This window comes from Cololabis saira, chromosome 5, assembly GCF_033807715.1.
Source record: "Cololabis saira isolate AMF1-May2022 chromosome 5, fColSai1.1, whole genome shotgun sequence".
NCBI lineage: Eukaryota > Metazoa > Chordata > Actinopteri > Beloniformes > Belonidae > Cololabis > Cololabis saira.
The window spans coordinates 21281246-21302843 of NC_084591.1; the positions used below are offsets into that span (position 1 = coordinate 21281246).

The 21598-nt window shown below is 41.6% G+C and overlaps 2 protein-coding genes across 11 annotated transcripts in view; both read right to left on the minus strand.

Annotated features, from left to right (window-relative positions):
* parvaa (parvin, alpha a) overlaps positions 1 to 2291 on the minus strand; it is a 28988-nt gene extending 26697 nt beyond the window's left edge. Inside the window, exon 1 of the mRNA XM_061721178.1 lies at positions 2002 to 2291. Within this exon, the coding sequence (XP_061577162.1) occupies positions 2002 to 2137 (136 nt within the window). The 5' untranslated portion in view covers positions 2138 to 2291. The remainder of the gene's footprint in view (positions 1 to 2001) is intronic.
* Positions 2292 to 3250: 959 nt separating this feature from the next.
* mical2b (microtubule associated monooxygenase, calponin and LIM domain containing 2b) overlaps positions 3251 to 21598 on the minus strand; it is a 69563-nt gene continuing 51215 nt past the window's right edge. For all 10 annotated transcript variants that reach the window (XM_061721182.1, XM_061721188.1, XM_061721185.1 and 7 more), the window contains 12 exons: positions 20516 to 20677; positions 19577 to 19627; positions 16144 to 16265; positions 15645 to 15854; positions 15304 to 15473; positions 14839 to 15206; positions 13347 to 13420; positions 13167 to 13256; positions 5660 to 5753; positions 4923 to 5031; positions 4742 to 4815; positions 3251 to 4659 (listed from right to left, as the gene is read on the minus strand). In XM_061721182.1, the coding sequence (XP_061577166.1) occupies positions 4442 to 4659; positions 4742 to 4815; positions 4923 to 5031; positions 5660 to 5753; positions 13167 to 13256; positions 13347 to 13420; positions 14839 to 15206; positions 15304 to 15473; positions 15645 to 15854; positions 16144 to 16265; positions 19577 to 19627; positions 20516 to 20677 (1742 nt within the window). In that variant the 3' untranslated portion in view covers positions 3251 to 4441. The remainder of the gene's footprint in view (positions 4660 to 4741; positions 4816 to 4922; positions 5032 to 5659; positions 5754 to 13166; positions 13257 to 13346; positions 13421 to 14838; positions 15207 to 15303; positions 15474 to 15644; positions 15855 to 16143; positions 16266 to 19576; positions 19628 to 20515; positions 20678 to 21598) is intronic.

Genomic DNA, 21598 nt, shown 5'->3' on the forward strand with positions numbered 1-21598 from the left:
CTACCCCTTCTTTTAGGAACTGAGATGTTCCCAAAAGGAAGTGCTTTTACAGGGTGAAATGAAACAGCCAGGTGATGGAGATGTATGACGGACAAGTAAACATGTTGTTTTCCTTCATAACATATTGGCTCGATAATCCCGAGGCTTCATAATTGCTTCATTCTTCTCTGTGTTGTTTACGTTTTAAAGGGGTCAACATTTTTTTCTTTCTTGTAAAGCTGCAGTGTTGTACACTCAACCAATCGCTGTATCCTAATGTTTTATCGACCAATCACCACACAGTCGTTTGACATAGATGGTTATCCTTCAACTCTGCAATCCCTTTCTAATTTCTAAGTGAAAGCAGTGTCATTAAAACTTCTCCCACAGATTTAACCCGACTAGAAAAATGAATTTAAAAAGAAATTCATGCACTGACACAAGCTGTACTTGGCCTAATTTATCTCCTTGTAACCACTGCTTATGGTTTTTGGTTCCACCCTCACACCAAATTATTCTGGCATCATTTCTGTGATTGCATCCGCTGCAAGTTGAGTACCCACTTTCCGTTACCATGGAAACGTGTTTTATTTGGCCTCCCATCACAACAGGCATGTGAAGTGAAAGGAATGTGCAATTAATCTGCTAAACTTTTAGGCCAAATTTCAAAACACAAAAGTAGATTTTATAAGGGAAAAAATGATTATGTTTTAACAATATAAGTCTACAATTTATATCCTTTTGTTACTGAAATCAAACAGAAAATAACTGCATAGCGAGTTCTGACTCAGACCAGAAGGAGAGCACACATTAGGCCCATTTTAAAACCCTTACACTGGCTACCTGTTAGTTTTTGTGTTGAATTTAAAGTTTGTATTAGTTTATAAAACACTACATGGGCTTGCACCAGAGTATATTTCAGAGATGTTTTTATTCTATGAACCAGGAAGGCCCCTCAGATCCTCTGGCTCTTCCTTTCTAGCTGTTCCACAGAGTAGAACTAAAACATTTGATGATGCTGCTTTTGGCCACTATGCTCCAAAACTGTGGAACAGCCAGAGGATCTGAGAGGAGCTGGAAATGTGGACATTTTTAAACATAGACTAAAAACTCATCTCTTTGGTCTGGCTTTTATATAGCATCAAATTTTATAGTTTTATTTTGTTTAACATTTTTTTTAGATGTATTTGTTTTATTTATTTATCTATTTCTTGTAATGTCTTTATTATATATATATATATATATATATATATATATATATATATAATTATATATTATTATATATATTATTGTTGTGTTATTTTTTTTTAGCCTTAATTCTTGAACTTTTATCGTTATTTCATTTTAATTAACTATAATGCATGTCAGTGTGCATTGGTCTCCCAGTTTTTATTTTTGTTTTAATTATAGCTTATTTTTCAGTCAAAATGTTAAGCATTTTGTATTTTATGTACCTGGATGAAAGGTGCTATACAAATAAAATGTGATTGATTGATTGATTGATTGATATACTGTATTGTCTTCCCTTTCTATGCCCCTGGCAAAACTGGTCCCTGTTTCTGCGTGTTTACTGTTTGTTTAAGTGTGTTCCTGTGATTGTTTATGTTGTCCTGTAATGAGAAACCTGCAGCAGACGCTTGTGCTGGAGCCCTGGAGCCCTGGAGCCCCCACCCCCCAGCAGCAGCAGGGCGGCCGTGTTTACTCATTCCTGCTGCGGCCGCGGAGGCTCCGCTCCGCGCCTTACATGGAGACGCCGCGGAAACACCAAATACTTTCAAAAAACTTCCACTTTCAGATGCTTTTCCTCAGCTAAACACCAATTTACAAGGTTGTGTGTGTTGGCTACCTCTCTGAACCTATACGTGCCAGTTGGTGATACGTTTTTGCGGGGTTTTAAACTGTGAATGTGTCCGCTTTATTATCTAAAGAGAATAAAACCTGTTGATCACTTCAATAGTTTCTAAGAACTGGTAAATTACACGTTTGGAAAACTTCTGGTTAGTACTTTAGATAGCTGTTTACCTTCTTTGGCTTTTTTCCTCCTTGCCAAAGTCCCACCAAGTTTCCCCAGGAAAGAGTCGTCCTTCTTCCTGGAGGACGGGGACTTGGGCGTCGGGGACTTCGGGGAGGAGGGCGACTTCTGGGGCGACGAGGCCATGCTGGAGCCGGCGGTTCTCTGGTCCCGGGAAAAACGCTCCGACTTACGGGGAAGTTAAAGTTCGGGAGAAAGTTTTCATGAAAAAAAAAAAAACAGGGAGGAGGAAAAATCTCCGTCACTCCCTAAAGCGGAAACGGAATTCCAGACATTTTCTCCCGAGTTTGGCTGCAGTGAGAGGCTCCTCCTCCGGGGGGAGAGGCCGGCGGGGAGGCCGCTGCAGCCGCCGGCAGCGGCCCGCGGGCGGGGGGAGCGGAGCGAGGGCCCCGCCGGAGGCGGCGGGGGACCGGGGGGGGGCAACACCGCTTCATCAACGCCAAATATGACATTTAGTTTTCTTAAGCATCTTTTTCTCCTCAAAGCTGCAAGCTTTCATTCTCCAGCAACATTTGAATTCTATGTTAATATCATTTGGACTCATCTATAAGTCACTTGGTCCAGAAACCAACTTTACTTATATATTAGCTCAAGTATTATTTGTGTATTTGATTTATTGTTGGTATTTATGTCTATTATGTGAGGTTAGGTTCTGTGATTATGTTGCGTTTATGACTGTATTGTATGGAGAACAGCTGTTTTCTTATGTAAAAACTTCGATTGTTATAAAAATAGAAACCATAGATGCTGGGTAGGACAGACATTGACTTGATGTGTAAGCCACAGCTGGGAGATGAGGTCAGTTTTTAAATACCACTTACTTCAAGTGGATACGATTTTGCCAAAATGAAGTATGCAAGAAGTGACTGAGTGGTATGTTGAGGTTTCCATTGTGCAAATGACCAACTGACTACATCCATTAATGCATTGCACCACAAGTACAGGAGTAACTCCTGGCAGTCACATGACAGTCTTATGTGCTGCAGAATGCTTGTTGTTACTGTGACATACTACACACCACTAACCACTATTGAGTATATACTGGATACTATATTGAAAGTAGTACATGGCTTCGAAAAGAGCCCGAGTCACCTCTTCTCCTCCATCATCATCACTACATGTGTAAAACAGCAAACATCTGTTTCTCAATATACCCATGCACTGACTTCTTCAAATATATAAGTACTTTTTTAAACCCAATACCATAACAAATACAAAAAGACATTACAAAAGGTACTCAAAAATTGGAATTAATTTTTATTTAAGATTCTTTTACATTTTAAAGATTTAAAGTGAGATAATGCACAGAAACGGGCACACAACTGAGTCTCTTTTAGAAAGCTATGTTTTCATGACTATTACTATAAATTCAGTGTTGCATTTTTTAATGAACATAAACAAGTAACATTCAAAGCTCACAAACAGGAAAACGAGAGGCAGGGAGGCTCGTCCTGGGATTAAAATGCACGTAAACACAGTAGTACAAGGGACACAAACCTTATATATTTACTCAAAGCACTTTGCTGTTTCTTAAAACAATTGAAACAGCTACATTTGACAAACAGATAAACAAAAGGATAAAGCAATTCTGAACCTAAGAGAGGATAAAATGAACGTGCAAGCCCTCAGGCACACGTCCAGTCATTGCAGAGCAGGTTGGGACGTGGCCACACATCTGACAGGACTCAAAGTTTCACTGTGCAGCATCAGTTTTTGCCCTGAGATTCATTCTTAGAGCTTCAGCAGGAGTAAAACATGCCAGCATCTGCATGGAAATACAACAAGTCTTCCTATAGTGTTCCAGCACATAATTAAACAGTATAAAATTGTGCAAGCGAAATTACTGCACACACAGTGACGGACAGTGATTCACTTGCAAAACATTCATGAAATCCTCAAATTTAAAATAATTCACGCTGTGCAAAACGCTAAAATCTCATAAGTTGAGTCGTGTTACGTGCACTCCAGTGAAGCTTTGTAGTAACAGACAATATCCAGTCTTAAAGCCAGCAACCACATAAAGCATTTGATGGGAAATCAGTTTGGTTTATGAGTGGAAAAAATGACAAGCCAGCTGTTCTAATTTAGAGGTGATCAATTATATCGCACATCTGCCTATGACATGATATATAATTCTTATGAACCTTCGTGGCAGTGATTTTAGCCTTCATTGCTTTACGGGAAGCTGTTGGCTTAAACTCCACGTGGATCCTCCAACTGGTCTCTAAACTCAACACCAGTGCAGAGTTGGACTACATGAAGCCTTTCGGTCCCTCTCTGGGGTGAACGAACCCCCTCAACAGGTTTATCCATCCATATTACACATCAAGAGCTGCAGCTTGATGAGAATACACCAGATGCAAACTACATGGTACGAATTCACCCCATCTCCTCATTGTCCTGACCAATGAGGAGCTCAGCTTGCATCCCTCACTCCAGCTTGTCCTGCACCCAGCTGTCGTTCCCGCGAGCCCAGTGAAACTCGTAGCCCTTGGACACCAGACTCTCCAAGTCCCTGTCCTCAGCCCTCTCCTTCAGCCTCTGCTCCTCCAGGACGGACACCAGCATGTCCCGCCTCTCCACTGTCCTCATCATCTCCGCCAGGATCTCCTGCTCCTCCTGCAGCTCAGAGGCACTCTTCTGCGTATCTGAGTTAATGCACAAAAAAGAAAAGATGTAAGTAGACGCTCATTGTGTTTTAACTGTGACCTTGTTAAGGGAAAGCTTTACCCTCAACTGCCATTCGATGTCGCAGATCTCGCTGGAGCCGGCTCTGGGTGTCCTCCAGTTCAAGCTCCTGAGCACTGGGGGGGAGGAGAAGAGAGTGTGACCTCTACTGGTGAAACATGGGAACCTCACATTATAATTCATGCTTCCTGTGTGGGCCCTTTAATCTGATGGCATCACTCACAAGATCACGAGTTCGGACTCGTAGCGCGCCAGTCTGTTCTTTTCCAGAACAAGCTTGAACCAGGACTGATACAGCTGGGCCTCGTCATGGTCCTCAGATTGGGGAGAGTCTGGGTGGAGCGAGGGGGCAAAGAGGAAACAAAGCAAGGAAGACGAAAGAGAGAGAGGGATTAAAAAAAAAAAAAAAAAAAAAAAAAAAAAACCAACATTTCAGATTTATAAAATTCTGTAAGGCAAATGCAAGCACAAAACAACTTCAGTCCCACTCATGACAGATTCTGGTTTCAGACAAGGCTTCCTTATTCACTACAATAAACAAAGGCTTGTTTTGTAAAAACGATGAAGCAACAATGAAGTCTCAATGTGTATTGTGAGAACCGCCATTAAGTGTATGCAGAGGCTTTTAACCAGACTGGGATTACAAAGCAATGCTTTTCTGTAAATGCTCCGAGAAGTACAAGTACTGCAATTAAACTGATGGAGAAGAAAAAGAGAGGCTTTCACTGGAACTCCATTCATCTGCAGCAAAGTGTCTAGACGTCTAAAGCACAACGGCGAGGGCTAAAGAGAGATGCTGCTCAACGGAAACGGCTTAAACAAAGAACTAAAATGTGCTTCACTCTCAGTCCTTCCTCCAGATCCACAGCGATGGAGAGGAAGGCCCGGCGCTCCCTTCACTTCATGGCTCTGACTTCTTGGGAAGGACCCATTTGCATGTGTGCATGTACGTACAAGTACCTGTTTCTCCTCTAATGATCTTCTCTATCGCCACCCCTCTCTCCTCTACGTCACGCTGTTTCTCTCCAACTTCCTCAAGCTGCCTCTGGATAACCTGTAGATCAGAGAAATGTGTCATGTGGAGGTACTTCATGCAAAAAGGGTATCACCTCCAGTAGTTTGGACACTTAACATTTGTTTTGCAGTTTGTCAACATACTTTTACTACATCCGTGTTCATCCATCTATCATTACAATAATACAGTTTCACTTTGAAAGCTTAATAGAGTATTATTCAATTACTCTGAGACATTTGTCTTTGCTCCTTCTGCTTTTATGAATGGATCTAATTTCAGTTGTATTTGTCACTAATAAAAGCTCTACTTTATACAAGCTATCCATATGTGGGACTAAGAACACATAATGGAGCGTTTTAAAAGTCCCTTTGTCTTTGGTAGAGAGTAACTACAATCAACTATTCAGCTTTACAAAGACTGGTGAATGGTCGGCACTTGAATAATACTTTTTTTTTTTTTTAACCTCGTCTTGGTTCCACAAAGCGCTTTACTACATTTCTCTCCTTCAGCCATCCCTCAACCCGTCACGCAGCATTTCCTGTTGCACATATGCCCTCTCCATTCAGTATGGTGTTAGGATTTTATGAAATTATTGAAGCTCAAAACTGTCTAGGCTCTCTTCAAAGTAATCTCATTCTGATTAAGAGCCAAGCGTAGACAAAAATTAGATTAGAAGTTAAATACAATACACATATGGTTGGAGAGGAGACGGGGGAAAGGTGACACCTTAAGGTGATTTCCCCTTGATAGCAATACACATACAATTTGTTGAGAGAAGACAATGGGGAGACACAGATGTTTAGCATTGGGGGGTCTGATCTGCGGTCTGGTTTGACACCTCAGATGGGAGACAGACAGTGAAGGAAATGTAGAGCTGGAAGTGACACGTTTGGGGGTCTTTTCCCGTTCCCTCAACCAATGAAAATCATTTGCAAAGAACATCCTCCTTTTCAGTATAAAATCAACTAGACTCATGAAAACGGTGTGCATTTCTCTCGGAACCACGCGGTCTGAAGAAGTGTACCCCGGCCGGAGACAAATGTATCTCCGGCCGGAAAAAACCTTGTGCTTGACATGATTAAAAGTGTATTAACCTGTAATTCTTTCCACTAGTCTTTCTTGATTCACCAGACAAACGAACACGAAATTCTTTCAATGGTGATCCCGACGTGATCTGGTTGTTTCCTGACTGTGGAATTGTGGAGAGGAGCTCTGGAAGTTTTCATGCAGACAACCAAAACCTGACTACTCAAAATAAGGTAAGCAGAAACCGCTGATGAGTAGAAATTCTGCACATTTGGATTTATCAAATTAATAGTGGTTGTCTGATTGAATTTTTCTCAAGCTCATAAAGATTAAAAATAGGTTTTTACATAGACAGGTTTGACTTTTGGTGTGTCATGCACAATGTTATTTTTTTTTTTTTTTTTTTTTTTTTAAGTAATTAGAAAATCCAAGTTGGGCTTGGTTAAATCCGAGTTGGGCTCGGTCAAGTTGGGCTTGCTTAAATCCGAGTTGGGCTCGGTCAGTACTGTGTGAAATTAGAAAATCCAAGTTGGGCTTGGTTAAATCCGAGTTGGGCTCGGTCAAGTTGGGCTTGCTTAAATCCGAGTTGGGCTCGGTCAGTACTGTGTGAAATTAGAAAATCCAAGTTGGGCTTGGTTAAATCCGAGTTGGGCTCGGTCAAGTTGGGCTTGCTTAAATCCGAGATGGGCTCGGTCAGTACTGTGTGAAATTAGAAAATCGTTTGAACTGTGTGAAAATTGTAACTCAGCAAGTTATTGCTGGCGCGCCTGCGATTGTGTGTAATTGAATTCTTCTGTTTACATTTGGGAAGTCAAAAAAGCACTTAAAAATCCGGGTTTAATTCGGTCAGCTGTTAGTAGTTAGTAAGATAAATAAATAATTGTTTGTTTTTGTGGGTGGTTGTTTATCCGATTTGATTTGATGGTTCAGTGTATGAACTCATTTTATATGAGAACAGAATTGCTGCTCCTGAACAGATCGGATACACTGTCGGGGATTTATTTTTTTTTGGGATTGGTGTAGTTAAAAAAGGGTATGTTACTAGGGTGATGTATCCAGCTGTTAAATAAAGCTGGTGGAGAGTCGGGTTACCCTCAATGATTGAGCACACGGAGTGACTTCGTGTTGAAACTTCTTATCAGACAGCTCCATCCAGGGAAATGAATCCATTTGCAGCTGGACATACCTAGTGTATAATTTTGCGTGTACGAATGTTGTCTACTAAAATGATCGATGTGTGGTATAAGATCAATAATGACAAATCTGAGAAACAAATGTTACAAACTAGAGACCCCCACCCTGGCCCTCCCTCCTCCTTTCTCCCGACACCACAGTTGCCCCCCCCCCCCCCCCCCAGCCCCTCCCTCTCAAGTCCCCCCCCACTATGATCCCAACCCCCCTGGCCCTCCTCCCTCCTCTGTCCCGACACCTCAGTCTCCCCCCCCCCCCCCATACATACTCCCCCCACTCTGGGGTGAGACCACATTCGTTTATGCGTGGTGTACCTTTCCGGGGACGGGGAAGACAGACAAACAATACACGATCTGGTCAGAACTTGTGCTTCCGCTGTGGACGGTCGGGGCACTGGGCGAGACAATGTGGAGCTTGCTTTGCTGGTCAACCTCATGGTAGTAGGGTTCGACTGTAGGTTTCTTAGTAGGAGTAGACTATAGTGGAATCAGAATATAAATACACATGTGTGTACACGTGATACCATTGGGAATAATAATATTAATGTCTTAACGTATTGATGAATATAGTGTGTCAAGTCCGTGCACGGCTGGGTAACTTTGTTTATGATTCTGAAGTTCAGATAATTTTGGGACCTCATCTGGAATGACGTTTGCAGTGGTTAACCACACCGATGAGCAGACAGGAGGTTTTGTTTCTGGAAGTCTAAGCAATCCTGGGCCCATATACAGAGATTAGCAGTTTTCTGCCTTAGTTATTGGATTGCCTTAAACTACCCGTAACAAGCGACTCCCATGTCTTAAAACATTCTACTTGTGTTAAAAGTATTTAAAGTAGTCAGAGATTCGATTACTTCAGATCATAAGTAAAGTTTGAACACATAAGGACACACTTAAATGAAAAGAATGTCAAATAACAGAATTTTGTTGTCTATTATTGTTTTGCTTGTCATGTATAATGTATATCTGTTATTAATTTGCGCTCTCTCCCCCTGCGAGCCCCCCCCCCCCCTAATTTAAGGAGCCAGAAAGTTCCTTCAAGTCAGGGAGGAGAAGCCTCCTTACAGTGTGTCTACAGTGTATTCAGAATATTCTTGGAGATTTGTTCTCTTAATGTTTTGGTAAATGGAAAGGTGTGGTGGTATCAATTTGTATTGTAACGGCTGTGGTTGTTCTTATTTTATGCAGATCTTATATGTTTTGTTTTTTTTTGATTTTAGTAGAAAAAAAAGAAAAAAAAAAAGAGGGTGGAGGATTGATGACCCAGAGAAATGTGGTGTGTGCAGTGTGCTAAGTAGAGCTGCACTGGTTTCTGTGGGACCTTGACTGGAAAGTTACCCCTGGTACAGAACCGCAGAAATCAACTTCAGATCCATCTCCTACGCTGCAAAGCTGTGTATGAACTTCATCTGAATGCGAGGTGGGCTCTCGCCCAAGACGCTGACGAAGAAAAGACTGATGGATAACGACCGGGTCTTCTTCTAAAAAGGTGCAACTGTATCTGCCGAAACTATGCTTGGACACTGGCGAAGGTCTATCTGCTTGCAGCTCTGGGAACAGCCTGTGGTGCTGAAAGGCCGAGGTTTTCTGCGGATGCCTGGTGTTGCAGTATTGGGGTGATTATGGGTATACTGCACACACTCATTTCCTACTGTTTTGTTCCAATGGGTCATCGGTTTTACATACTTTTTCATAGAGCTGGTTGGATATTATTTTACGATTTTTATATTTTATTTTATGTTTTTCGGGGGATTAGTTTGAAAAGATGGTTATCTGTCCAAAGTGCCTGTTGAAAGAATAAGAAAAAAAAAAAAATGGGGGGATAGTAGACAATGATAGTAGACAATGTTAATACGTCAGAGGAATACAAACTACTTGCATGCCATTTTTCTAATAACTAACATCTGTTGTTTAAAGTTGTTACAAAGGGGCAAGGCTCAACTGAGATTATAGATTGACAGTTATTACCGTGCAACCTGTCCTTTCTGTTTTTTGAGTCATACAGGGATATGGAATGAAACCTTTTCCAGGCTAGGAGAAGACTCCCTTGTCTATCAGAGTGGCAGGAGCCACTCTAGGACCATGACAGAGACATTCCAGGGCCTGAGTGGATGCTTGAGTAAAGGCTACTTGGATGCAACAGCAAAAAACTTGGGAGACATCGGAGGACAACTTTCATCACCTGGACGCAGGACTCCGATCTACAGGAAATCATGGAGTGGGTGTGCTTTCGTCTCCAGAAGAACAATGGATTATTTTTTGTTGCCGTAAACCTGGACACCTGGATTTCCCCATTTTTGACTGGGATGTATAACGGACTTGACACATGGTTATACTGATTTATTTGGTTTATTTGTGAAATGCTCATCCATTATGAGATGTACAATTGTTTACAACATGAATATTCAGACTTCCACAGCTTTAAATTTATGATTGTTGTTGAATGTATTTGTATATTAATCTGTATGTATGGTTCTTGATATTTGTGGGTTTTCTCTTCTGTTGCTCTACTTGTATCTTCACATCTGGTGGTCATGTGTAATATTGCAGGATTGGGACTCTGTTTTGTCTATACAGCTAAGCAGGGTGTTCTATTTTATAAGAAAGGGGGTACAAAAACAACACATATATTTTTATATCCCAGTGGACATTTTTACATGGTTGATTTGAAAAACATGAATTAATCATGTTTTGAGTGGAAGTTGTTAGGATTTTATGAAATTATTGAAGCTCAAAACTGTCTAGGCTCTCTTCAAAGTAATCTCATTCTGATTAAGAGCCAAGCGTAGACAAAAATTAGATTAGAAGTTAAATACAATACACATATGGTTGGAGAGGAGACGGGGGAAAGGTGACACCTTAAGGTGATTTCCCCTTGATAGCAATACACATACAATTTGTTGAGAGAAGACAATGGGGAGACACAGATGTTTAGCATTGGGGGGTCTGATCTGCGGTCTGGTTTGACACCTCAGATGGGAGACAAACAGTGAAGGAAATGTAGAGCTGGAAGTGACACGTTTGGGGGTCTTTTCCCGTTCCCTCAACCAATGAAAATCATTTGCAAAGAACATCCTCCTTTTCAGTATAAAATCAACTAGACTCATGAAAACGGTGTGCATTTCTCTCCGACTCACGCGGTCTGAAAGAAGTGTACCCCGGCCGGAGACAACTGTACCTCCGACCGGTAAAACCTTGTGCTTGACATGATTAAAAGTTGAATTAACCTGTAATTCTTTCCACTAGTCTTTCTTGATTCACCAGACAAAAGAACACATATCTTTCAATGGAGTGCTCTAATGCCGTGATTCCCAACCCCCGGTCCCCGGACCGGGCCGTAGAGCCGTTACTACTGGGCCGTGAAATGGCTTGTGCTCCGATCATAATTAGGGCTGCAACGATTTGTCGACAAAAAGCGATAATCAAAATTGTCGGCAGTTGTCACCAGACGTTTTTTTCCCAATGGAGTGAGGCATCACACTTCACTAACTCATACAATCTCTGCCTAGAGCCGCGCTGCCCGACAGCGTCTCAGCGCAGCTTTTTTTTTTTTTTTTTTTTTGCGTCTCAGCGCAGCTGCGGGTAACAAAACTTCAAAAGTTCGGGAGCATTTTAGCCTGGATACAGCGAATAAAAAGAAGACTTGCAAGGTTTGCAAAGCAGACCTTGCTTATCACCGGAGCACGTTTGTAATGCATGAGCATTTGAAGAGAAAAAGCACCTCGGACAGTTGAACGAAACGGACTCGCCTTGGTAAGATATTAAGCGTATTTTGGCTTTAAAAGAGAGCTTTAACGTTATGCCTGACAAAAGTATTTTAAATTAAATGCATGCAGACCGATGAAGAGCCACCATGGACCCCTTTCTGCAAAAGAAGCAGACGTGTTCCTCGCACCAGACGACTGCGCTCACTGATCAATACTGCAGCTGATCTGTGATATGAGGCTCTCCGCGGCTGATGCTGACGGGTTTGAACCTACCAGTTCAACCCAGAGAACGTCCTGCCATCCAGAACCCATTTCATCCACTTGTTGGAGAAAAAATACGAGACGTTTTATTTTATGATTTATTTTTTTATATAACATAATTGCCTGTCCTTAAAACATGAAAAATAATGGACAGAGGTTTATTTATTTATGGATATATGTCTATACTGACTGATCACTGTGCCTGTCCTTGGTTTTTTTATTTACTTTTTGTATGAACAGCAGCAAAGTTGAATAAAATATCTATTTTTCATTGAAGTACCCATCTTTCTCGTGTTTATTATCGTTTGCCACATAATTAAAGCAACCTCATACTAAATTTAAGAAAACATTACTAATTATCCGATTAGTCGACTAATCGTTTCAATAATCGGTGACTAGTTGACTATTAAAATACTCGTTAGTTGCCGCCCTATTTAAAATGCATTGTTTTTTTTCTAAAATGTTTATTAAAATTGACATAAATTGTCAACCGGTCCATGAGCTTTTTGTTTATACTTGTGCTGGTCCTTGGCACAAAAAAGGTTGGGAACCCCTGCTCTAATGATCGAATCAAAGAGCTGTGTTGGGAATCACAATCCTGCCTAAGGATATTTCGACACGCCGCAGGATGGAGCTGTGATCGGACCTGCTGGCGGGAGAACAATCTGCTCTACAGGCCGACCTGTGGCTCCTCCAGCCACAGCGCTGGGAAGAGATGTTGCCACTGCCGTGAACACTGCAAACGATTACTTTACTGTCCCTTCCCATGGCCCGAAAGTAAAAAAGAAAACATGTTTTTCCAAGCAACTTGCACACACTTTGTTTTTTTTTTTTTTTTATATTTTCATCCCAATTTTTTCCCCATTTTATCACCCAGTGCTCCTACCTAAGTGACAGTCCTGGGCATTGCTCCCTCTACCAACCTAACTTGCACACTTTTAAACAAAACTATATAAAAGAAATAAAGATAAATCAAATTCATTTAAAAAAAAATTGCCTGTAACCACTCAGCAGAACTCAGTAGGAAAGTGACAATACTAACATCTCTGTTTGGACTTTCATCAAACTGAACCGACAGAAACAAGAAACCTGTGTACTTTACAAGCACCAGCTGAATGTTAGAAAAATAAAAAGCATCATTATTCTTGGCAGCAGATAGCTCTCCACTCAGAGGGATTTCAGATTAGATGCGGTTTAGCGAGGCCGTGCTCGGCTCTCTGGCACAAATATCTCCATTTAAAACTCGGTGAATCTACTAAGAGTAGCACCTGAGCTCTGTGAAGCCTCTTCAGCATTTCTCGTTTTGCTTGTTGGGCCGCGGTCTTTTCCTGCTTCTTCCTCTGCTTGCCGGGAAATTGCTGTTAGAGGGGTTACAGGACATTTCAGACACACTATACACTTCAATGCATCTTGATGGAAGTCGGTATGTAGAAATGACCTGAACTAACCTCTCGATTGCATGTCAGGGTTTCATTTTCATCATCACTTGAGGAGAGCTCCTCCAGATGCTCCTGACTGGAGGCTGGACACAAAGATAAAAAGGTGAATTTAACCTAGAAATGTCATGAAACACAAAAGCCGTCACCTTCATATGGAAATGTTAAAACGGAGTCATTCATGGCTTTTTGCAGATTTGTTTCATTTATGAAACAAGTTGATGTCAGCATTTGTAAAACCTCTGCATGCCGGCAGCAGGCAGCTCTGAAAAAGTTGTGGTCTTGAGCACCGCATGTGTTCATCTAAAGTCTCTTTCTGCATTAAAGCTGCATCACAGAAACATACGTATAACCTTCTCCAGCAGCACTGATGAAACCCCCTACCACCACAAAGCCGGGCCTTTCCACTTGTTGCTGATAACAGTTTGGATGGTTCTTTTCTACTTTAGTCAAAAACATCTGGAATCCTGATTTGCCTGGCTACAATACATGTTTTCACTGTCTGGTTCATCGCTCTAAGTCCAGAGACATCCGCTGCATTAGATAAACACAAGGTTTCTTTCATGTGCGGTGAACATTTTAGTGGCATTTGTGAAAGAAGCTCAGTACTGTAATGTTGGTCAAAGCTGTCCAACATTAATCTGTTACCCATGTGGTTTCATCAGCTAGCGTATAGAAACGTTGGTATCGATGCAGTGACGTCTGAGGAATCAAACATCATGGCTACTCAGCCAAGGCTTGCATCCCTGCACTTCATACACTCAAATTCCTATAAATTCCTTTAATGGTTTAAAATTCGACTTTGTAGAAGCAGAAACGTACTGATCCTTTCAAGTCTTTTTGCAAAGATTATTGCTTTTAAAAATGTAAATTATTTCTCCAACATATCTTTTGACAAAGTGGAGATCACCTGCCTGTAAAGAAATACAAGTCTATGTGAATTGAAGAATCACTGTGTTATTTGTATTTTCCAACTTTTCCCAAAGTCTGCTTCTGTCGAACTCAAAATATCCTTAAAAGGAACTCGGAGAGGTAAAAAGGGGGACAGTTTTGGTTTAATATGATTACGATGAAATTCTTTATTTTAGCATTCAAATGAGAAGTAAAACAATTCCAGAAAGGAAAATGCAGAATCTTAGTTAGCCTTATCTCAACTGTACAGCACGGTGGAGGAGTGTGATGGTTTGGGCTCAGTCGGGCCAGACTTCAATCATTGACGCAATTAATTCTAAATTATACCAGGAAAATGAAAAAGTAATCTGGGTCTTTATAAAGCACAAATATTGGCAAAAATTTAAAATGGTAACTATTTTTTTTAATGAGTTACAGTTACAAATAAGTTACACCCCGATCTTAATCCAAATGTTTTGTTAAAAAAACTTGAACCAAGAAGTTCCTCTGAGGAAACTAAATTCCAGAGGAGAAGCTGTTCTGGGTTAAAATTCCTCTAACCAGATGTGCGAAAGATAAATATCATAATCTCAGAAAGGCTCGGGAGTCTAACCTTTATTTCTGAGGTTGGAGAGGATGGTGCCGATTTCCTTTTGAACTTCCTGGTCCTTCCCGTCGTTGTTCGACGTCTCCTTCTTCCTGAGCCTCAGTGATGAGAACAAGTCCACCCTCTTGCGGGAGAGGGGTCTGATGTTGTCAGACATCACTCCCTCAGACTCCCTCCGGCCCACCTGCTGCAACAAGGAGGGCAGGTTTTGCCCTGCACCCCAGGGATCTCCTGTAAAAGAGCCCCAGCGGGCGTCGTGCATGCTGGTCCTCCTCCCGTCCACGGACGACTCCGGAGCGCCGTAGAGTGAGCTAAAGCTAAGCGCTCCCTCAGACAAGGGCCTCGGTTTGCGGGGGCCATCACCTTTTGGCCTCCTGATAAAGTAAAATAATGGTGACACCGGTGAATAACCCAACTTGTTTTGCAGCCATGTGGTGTCTAAATATAATATCACAGTATTTGGATACAAACATTTTGACTGTGTCGTTGGAGCTTCTGGAGTGACTATTCAAACTAAACGCCCTCCTGAAGGCATTGGCTATGGCCTGGAGGGCCGAGGGGGAAGACGGTTGGGGTTGGCTCTGGGACGCTGCCCCGTCCTCGCTCCAGTCTGTTTCAGGCTTATCTGCATCTGCTTCCACCTGATAAAACATCAGAAGAAAGGAAAAATGCGGTCAGCATAATGTGGAATTAATTCCTGGTATCGCTCTCTCTTACTGTGTTTGGCTCCCTGCTGCGTCGTGTAAACAGGAAGGAGACAAAGACACACACACACTCTCTTTAATTATTCACTAGAGCAACAAAGTCCCCACCTGCTCTTTATGTGGACATGCGTTGCTGGTGCTGCCGTTGACGGGCTGATTCTCCAGTTTGAGTCCCACTTCCAGGTTCTGGAGCTTCTCTTTCTCGGCGCTGGAAAACGTCAGCCGCTTCTTCGGAGCTGACGTGTTGCGGATGCTCTTCTCACATCCTCCTGAAGGATTCGGGGCATTGGTGGAGGTTTTGGAAGTGCCTTTGGATCGCTGAACAGCAGCAACACAGTGAACAAAAAAGGGGGGAAGATAAATCAATAAGTCATGCAGAAGACCCTCTTTAGTTAAGTGGTTTGCACAAAATAAATCTACTAGATGGGTGAGCGTGACGGCAAATCTTCTGCACGAGGCCATTGCCCCTTCCTTCATGCTTCACAGTTTAAACAAAGACAAAAATATTTGAATTCACTGTAATAAGTACTTCTTTCATTCTCCCCCTGCCCAACAAGTCTTATGAGATCTAACCAGCAGGTTTCGCCTCATGTTCAGTGTCACAAACCGTTCTGTCCACAGTGGGAGAAGCTTGATCACAGTCAGACTCAGCTTCAGGGACAGTCTCCGGTCCATCTTTGTCCACTGGCAGACTTCTGTGAAAGTGCTTGACGAAGATCAGAGGAAAGCCTGCACACAAATGCAACAGGAAACACATTAAATCCACTGCAAACGCTGGGGCAGGTCTTTTTCTTCCTCTCTACAAATGGATCTATTCATAAAAATTCATAATCGATTGCATTAGGCTTTGTATGTGAGCTACAGAGCAATCATTAAAGAAAACAAACTAAACAAGACATGAAAGAGGTGGAGGATACAGAATAATGTTAACATACTCGATAGGTGTTATTATAACAGAAAAATTACACGTAAACACTATCTGACAAACCTACACTACATGATGACTCAATCTTAGCAGATCAATGAAGGTTCTGACCCTGATGGGAGTGTTCATTACTAAACTTGGATATAATCAGTTCTGTGACCCCCTCAGGCTCTTGTGACCCCTCACACAGGTCGTTGCAAACTTCAGTCAGACCTTGACGATCTAATACAAGAACTGCAGCGCAGAAAGAAGCAGCTGTTTAAGCTCAACTGGGCCAAAGTCACAGCTAGAAAGATATAGCAGTAAATCATCCAACAAGAACATGGGAAGATAAATGGAAAAAAAGAGTAAAAAAAAGGTTAATTAATAAAAGTGGAAAAAAAGACAAGTATATAAAACCCTTGGTAATTAAATATGTAAAGAATTACATAAATATTAAATTGGCCTCAATTAAATATTAAAATGCTTTTATTTTAAGTTCCATCATTTGTTGTTATGCTTCCAACTTTTATCTATTTAAATTATTTGTGTGTATAGTTATTTTGATGATCTTTTCCTGATGTATTCTGTTTTTGACTCATGTATCAGACCAAATAAAACAGAAGAGTCTCATCCGTCAGTCACAGAAACCCTTCAACCCGGAATCAACACAAATGTTGAGCAACACTGACATCAAGTGCTGGACATGCAACACAGCAAGGTTAGTGTAACATGTTTTATACCGGACAGCTATTCAAGCAGCGCCAGCAGGAGGTCATCTATAGTTCGAGAGCAAACCATACAAGCACAGTTGTACACAACAACAACAACCAGACGACCCAACCGACAGCCTGAAGGAAGCCCCTGAAGGCATGGCAAGTTTATTTATATAGCACAATTCAACACAAGGTAATTCAAAGTGCTTTACATTGACATTAAAAGCAGCAAGATATAATTAGACAGTAAATAACAAATAAGATTGAATAAAATTACCGGTATGAATAAAGATAAGAAGAAAAGAAGTAAAATAATAAAAAGCACAAGCTGTTAAAAATAAGGGCAGTAGAGTACAGCAGGTAAGTATTTAATTTAGGAGTACGCTTGAGTAAACAGAAATGTTTTTAGCCCTTATTTAAAAAGGAGCTGACAGTTTGAGCAGACCTCAGGTCTACAGGAAGTTTGTTCCACCGGTGAGGAGCAGAATAACTGAACGCTGCCTCACCTTGCTTGGTTCTGGTTCTTGGAAAACACAACAAACCAGATCCAGATGAACCTCAGGGGTCTGGGAGCTTCATAGGGAACTAACAGATCAACCATGTATTTTGGTCCAAGACCATTCAGTGCTTTGTAGACCAGCAGTAAGATTTTAAACTCTATCCTTTGAATCACTGGAAGCCAGTGTAGTGATTTCATGACCGGTGTAATACGGTCCAGTTTCCATGGTGTTTGTAAGGACTCTGGCGGCATCCAACCTACTGAAAATGAATGCATGAATAAGTTTTTCCATGTCTTGTTTAGACAGAATCCCCTTAATTCTAGCAATGTTTTTCAGGTGGTAATAGGCAGATTTACTGATAAACTTTAGATGGCTGTTGAAGTTCAGGTCTGAGTCAATAATTACACCCAGATTTCTGGCTTGATTTGTAGCTGTCAATGACATGGAGCCAAGGTGAGCGCTGATCTTTTCCCTTTCATTTTTAGGGCCAAAAATTATCACCTCTGTCTTCTCTGCATTTAGCTGGAGAAAATTCTGGCACATCCACTCATTGATTTGGTGAATACAGTTACTCAATGAGATCAGGGGACTGTAGTCATGTGGTGACACTGAAATATAAAGCTGTGTGTCATCGGCATAAGTATGGTAGGAAATGTTGTGATGTTCCATAATCTGAGCTAGGGGTAGCATATAGATGTTGAATAGAAGCGGCCCGAGAATGGACCCTTGAGGAACCCCACATGTGATCTTGGTTCTCTTACCCCTCGTTCACACTGAAAGCGTCACGGGCGTCCCGACGCCAGCATCTCGCCGCTTGGTGCGTTCACACTGAAAGCGTCAGTGCCTGCAGCGGGGCGGGGATGGGCGGGGTTTTAAGCTGCGCTGCAGAACTGAAGGGAACGGTGGGAACAGCCTACACATATAGCGTACACATCTTAATTTTCCTATTTCACCATAGATCACACTTTGGGACGCCTTCTTTATATTTTAGCGTTATTTCCGCGTAGATAAGAGTGAGTTTGATGCTCCTTAACAAGTTTGGTCCGCGGATCAACATCAACCCAGCGAGCACTTGCTCCCGGTGGCTGATTTATGGTTCCGCGTCACACCAACGCAGAACCGACGGCGTAGGGTACGTGGCGACGCACACCGCACCGCGTCCCTACGCCGTCGGCTACACCGTCGATTTAACGCAGAACCATAATTCAGGCGAAGCTGCAGTCTGTCTGCGCTGATCACTGACACACCGGGTCGGAGCGGATTTGGTCATGATGTTTAACCTGTGTTTTGTGATTAATAAGCACAGGTTTTAATTATTTTTCGTTGGATCAATGTAACAAATAAAATCGTTGGGACCATCCAGCTCCTCACCCATCAGATACATGTTTCACGTGATCAGTTCAGGTAAAACGGCAGTCAAACCAGCAAAATGTAATGATGAAATATATTAATTCCTGATAAAATAAGTGTGTTAGTGACAGCTCTGCTCCTGTACGCATGTGAATCAGTGTACGTTTGTGTCTACATGAAAGTACAATCTGCATTGAGAGTTCTCGCTCCGGGAATCCCGGTCTGTGATTGGACGACGCCTCGGCGTCGCCGCTGCTCATTTGCATAAAGTTCAGATTTTTCAACTTTTAAATTGACGCGCCCGCCGGTCCCAATCTTACTCTTGCAAGTAAGATTTAAACCATTGAAGCACAGTGCCGGTAAGTCACACCCACTTTTCCAGTCTGCTGAGAAGAATGTTATGATCAACTGTGTCGAATGCAGCACTGAGATCCAGTAATACCAGAACAGAGGATTTGCCTGCATCATTATTCAGATGAATATCATTGAAGACTTTGATGAGTACAGTCTCTGAAGACAGAGACTTTAAAGCTCAACACACAGAAGCCCCACAAAAACAGAGTCACTCACTTGCACGAATCTTCCGTTTCCATCGATGATTGTGTTTGCTGTTGGATTGACCTGCAGAAAACAAAAAAAAATGAGGAAGGCACACCTCCTTTTTTGCACAAGACCAGATGATCACAATTAACACTTTCTATCATTAGAGTCAATAAAAACGTTTTTTTGTCCAACTAATAGTTATGAGTCAGTCGTCTGATAATTGCGTCACCATCAAATTTCACAAATTTCACACAACAAAAATCACATTCACAGACGTGACGTTTACTTTTTTGTGTGAAGTTTTTTGTGTTTCTTTAGTGAAATGCAATAAAAATAGGAAGTATTGAATCAATTTAAATAGGATTACAAAAACAAAATCTTTTTTTTTTTTTTTTTAAATAAAAAAAAAATGTTAAAAGCCAAAGACATTTTTGAAAAAATGGAATTGAATTCCATTTAACTGCAAGTAATATTGTATCACCTCGTCCCTTGACTTTAGCGACTGCGTGTAGTTTTCTGTGTTATAGTAACACTTTTGGAAAAAGGGTTAAAGATTCCCTCAAATGCCGAATATTAAAACTAACAAGATTTTATATTTTAGTTTCTCTAGCACCAAACAAGAGGGGTGCCTCATATACAACGTATTTGAACTTGCATTGCTCCTGCGTGTGCACGAGAGCGTGGACGGTGCTACGTGGCTGAGGAACTCTCTACTGTCGAGATAAAACAACAAACACTTGAACGTGGGTGGGAAAGCTGTAATATGTCAGCATCAGTGTGGCAGAGTCACAAGAAAACATTCAGCAAGTTTGTAGTTCTCCCTCGGGGAGTATCATGTCCTCAAGAAATAACTCATTTGAGCTCCACTAAATCTTTTAATATCTCTAAGAGAAACAAACTAATCGTCCTGCTGTTTTAATAACTTGAACGTCAGAACACACGGAGCACTGCAGGAGCCAGACCGACCTTTGGTGCCGTCCTGGCTTTGGCCTCTGGCCCTGGTGCCGTCTCCCTCTGTGGGTCCGACGATACAGGAAGCATGGAGAGCTTCAACCGCCATCTCTGTCTCTTCTGGGTCGCCATCAAGACCTTTTTTAAGCTGATCCGACTGCAAGCTGGACGCCCCGCCTGCAAATAACAACAGTATGTGGGAATGACGTTTTAAGTGGTATTAAACTAAAGCTAAAATAAGTTGCAGTGATAACAACTAACATATGTCATGCACATGGTCACAGTTACTCTAATATGTCTGATACAAAAGTATACAGTGATCCAAGGTACTTCAAAATTATCCAGCAAACATATTGAGGAGAAAAAGAAAAAAGATTTACAATGAAGCAGATTCTACACCTGGGATCAACACATGCTGGGTAAACAATTGTTTACACATTTAAAAATACATCTACAGCTGATTTCAAGGAGCGGTGCTGGTCTCATTCACGTGCCAACAGATCACATATTTCAGAGTATTCGCAGAGTAATGAAGTCAACAATGTACAGAGTCTTACCAGAGATGATTCCACTTGGTCACAGCAAAGAAAATGTTCTCATGAGCCGTTAGATAAACAGAAAACTGTACTTTTTCTAAACGATCTTGTGTTGGTTTGGTTCACCGGTTTTCACAAGACATTTGAGAAGTGACAGAAATCAGAGAAGAAGGATAGAGAAGACCCGCTAGCAGAGCCCACGGAGAAGGTGACAGGAGGCGCTGACGACATTCACTTCAGTTCTGTTCAGGTGGACTCGAGTCTTTAATGGTTCCTCTGCAGCGGGACAGTTTGAGATTACAGTTAAGCTTTTGCACGAGGGCCTGTTCTTGCTTTTGTGCCTTTATAGTCAAGTGAAGATGATTATTTAGCAGCATTTAAAGCTAATCAATGTTCTTCTTCTGATCAGATGTTACAAAGCGTGCGTTAATGGTAAAAGCTGTGATCCAGAACAAGATCGGTGTGGGTGATGTTAGGTGAACTGAGAACAGAGGTGGAAACGGGGATTTGCGTTTGACAAAGTTAATGTTTTTTGTGCTAAAGGTGTGGAAATATATACACA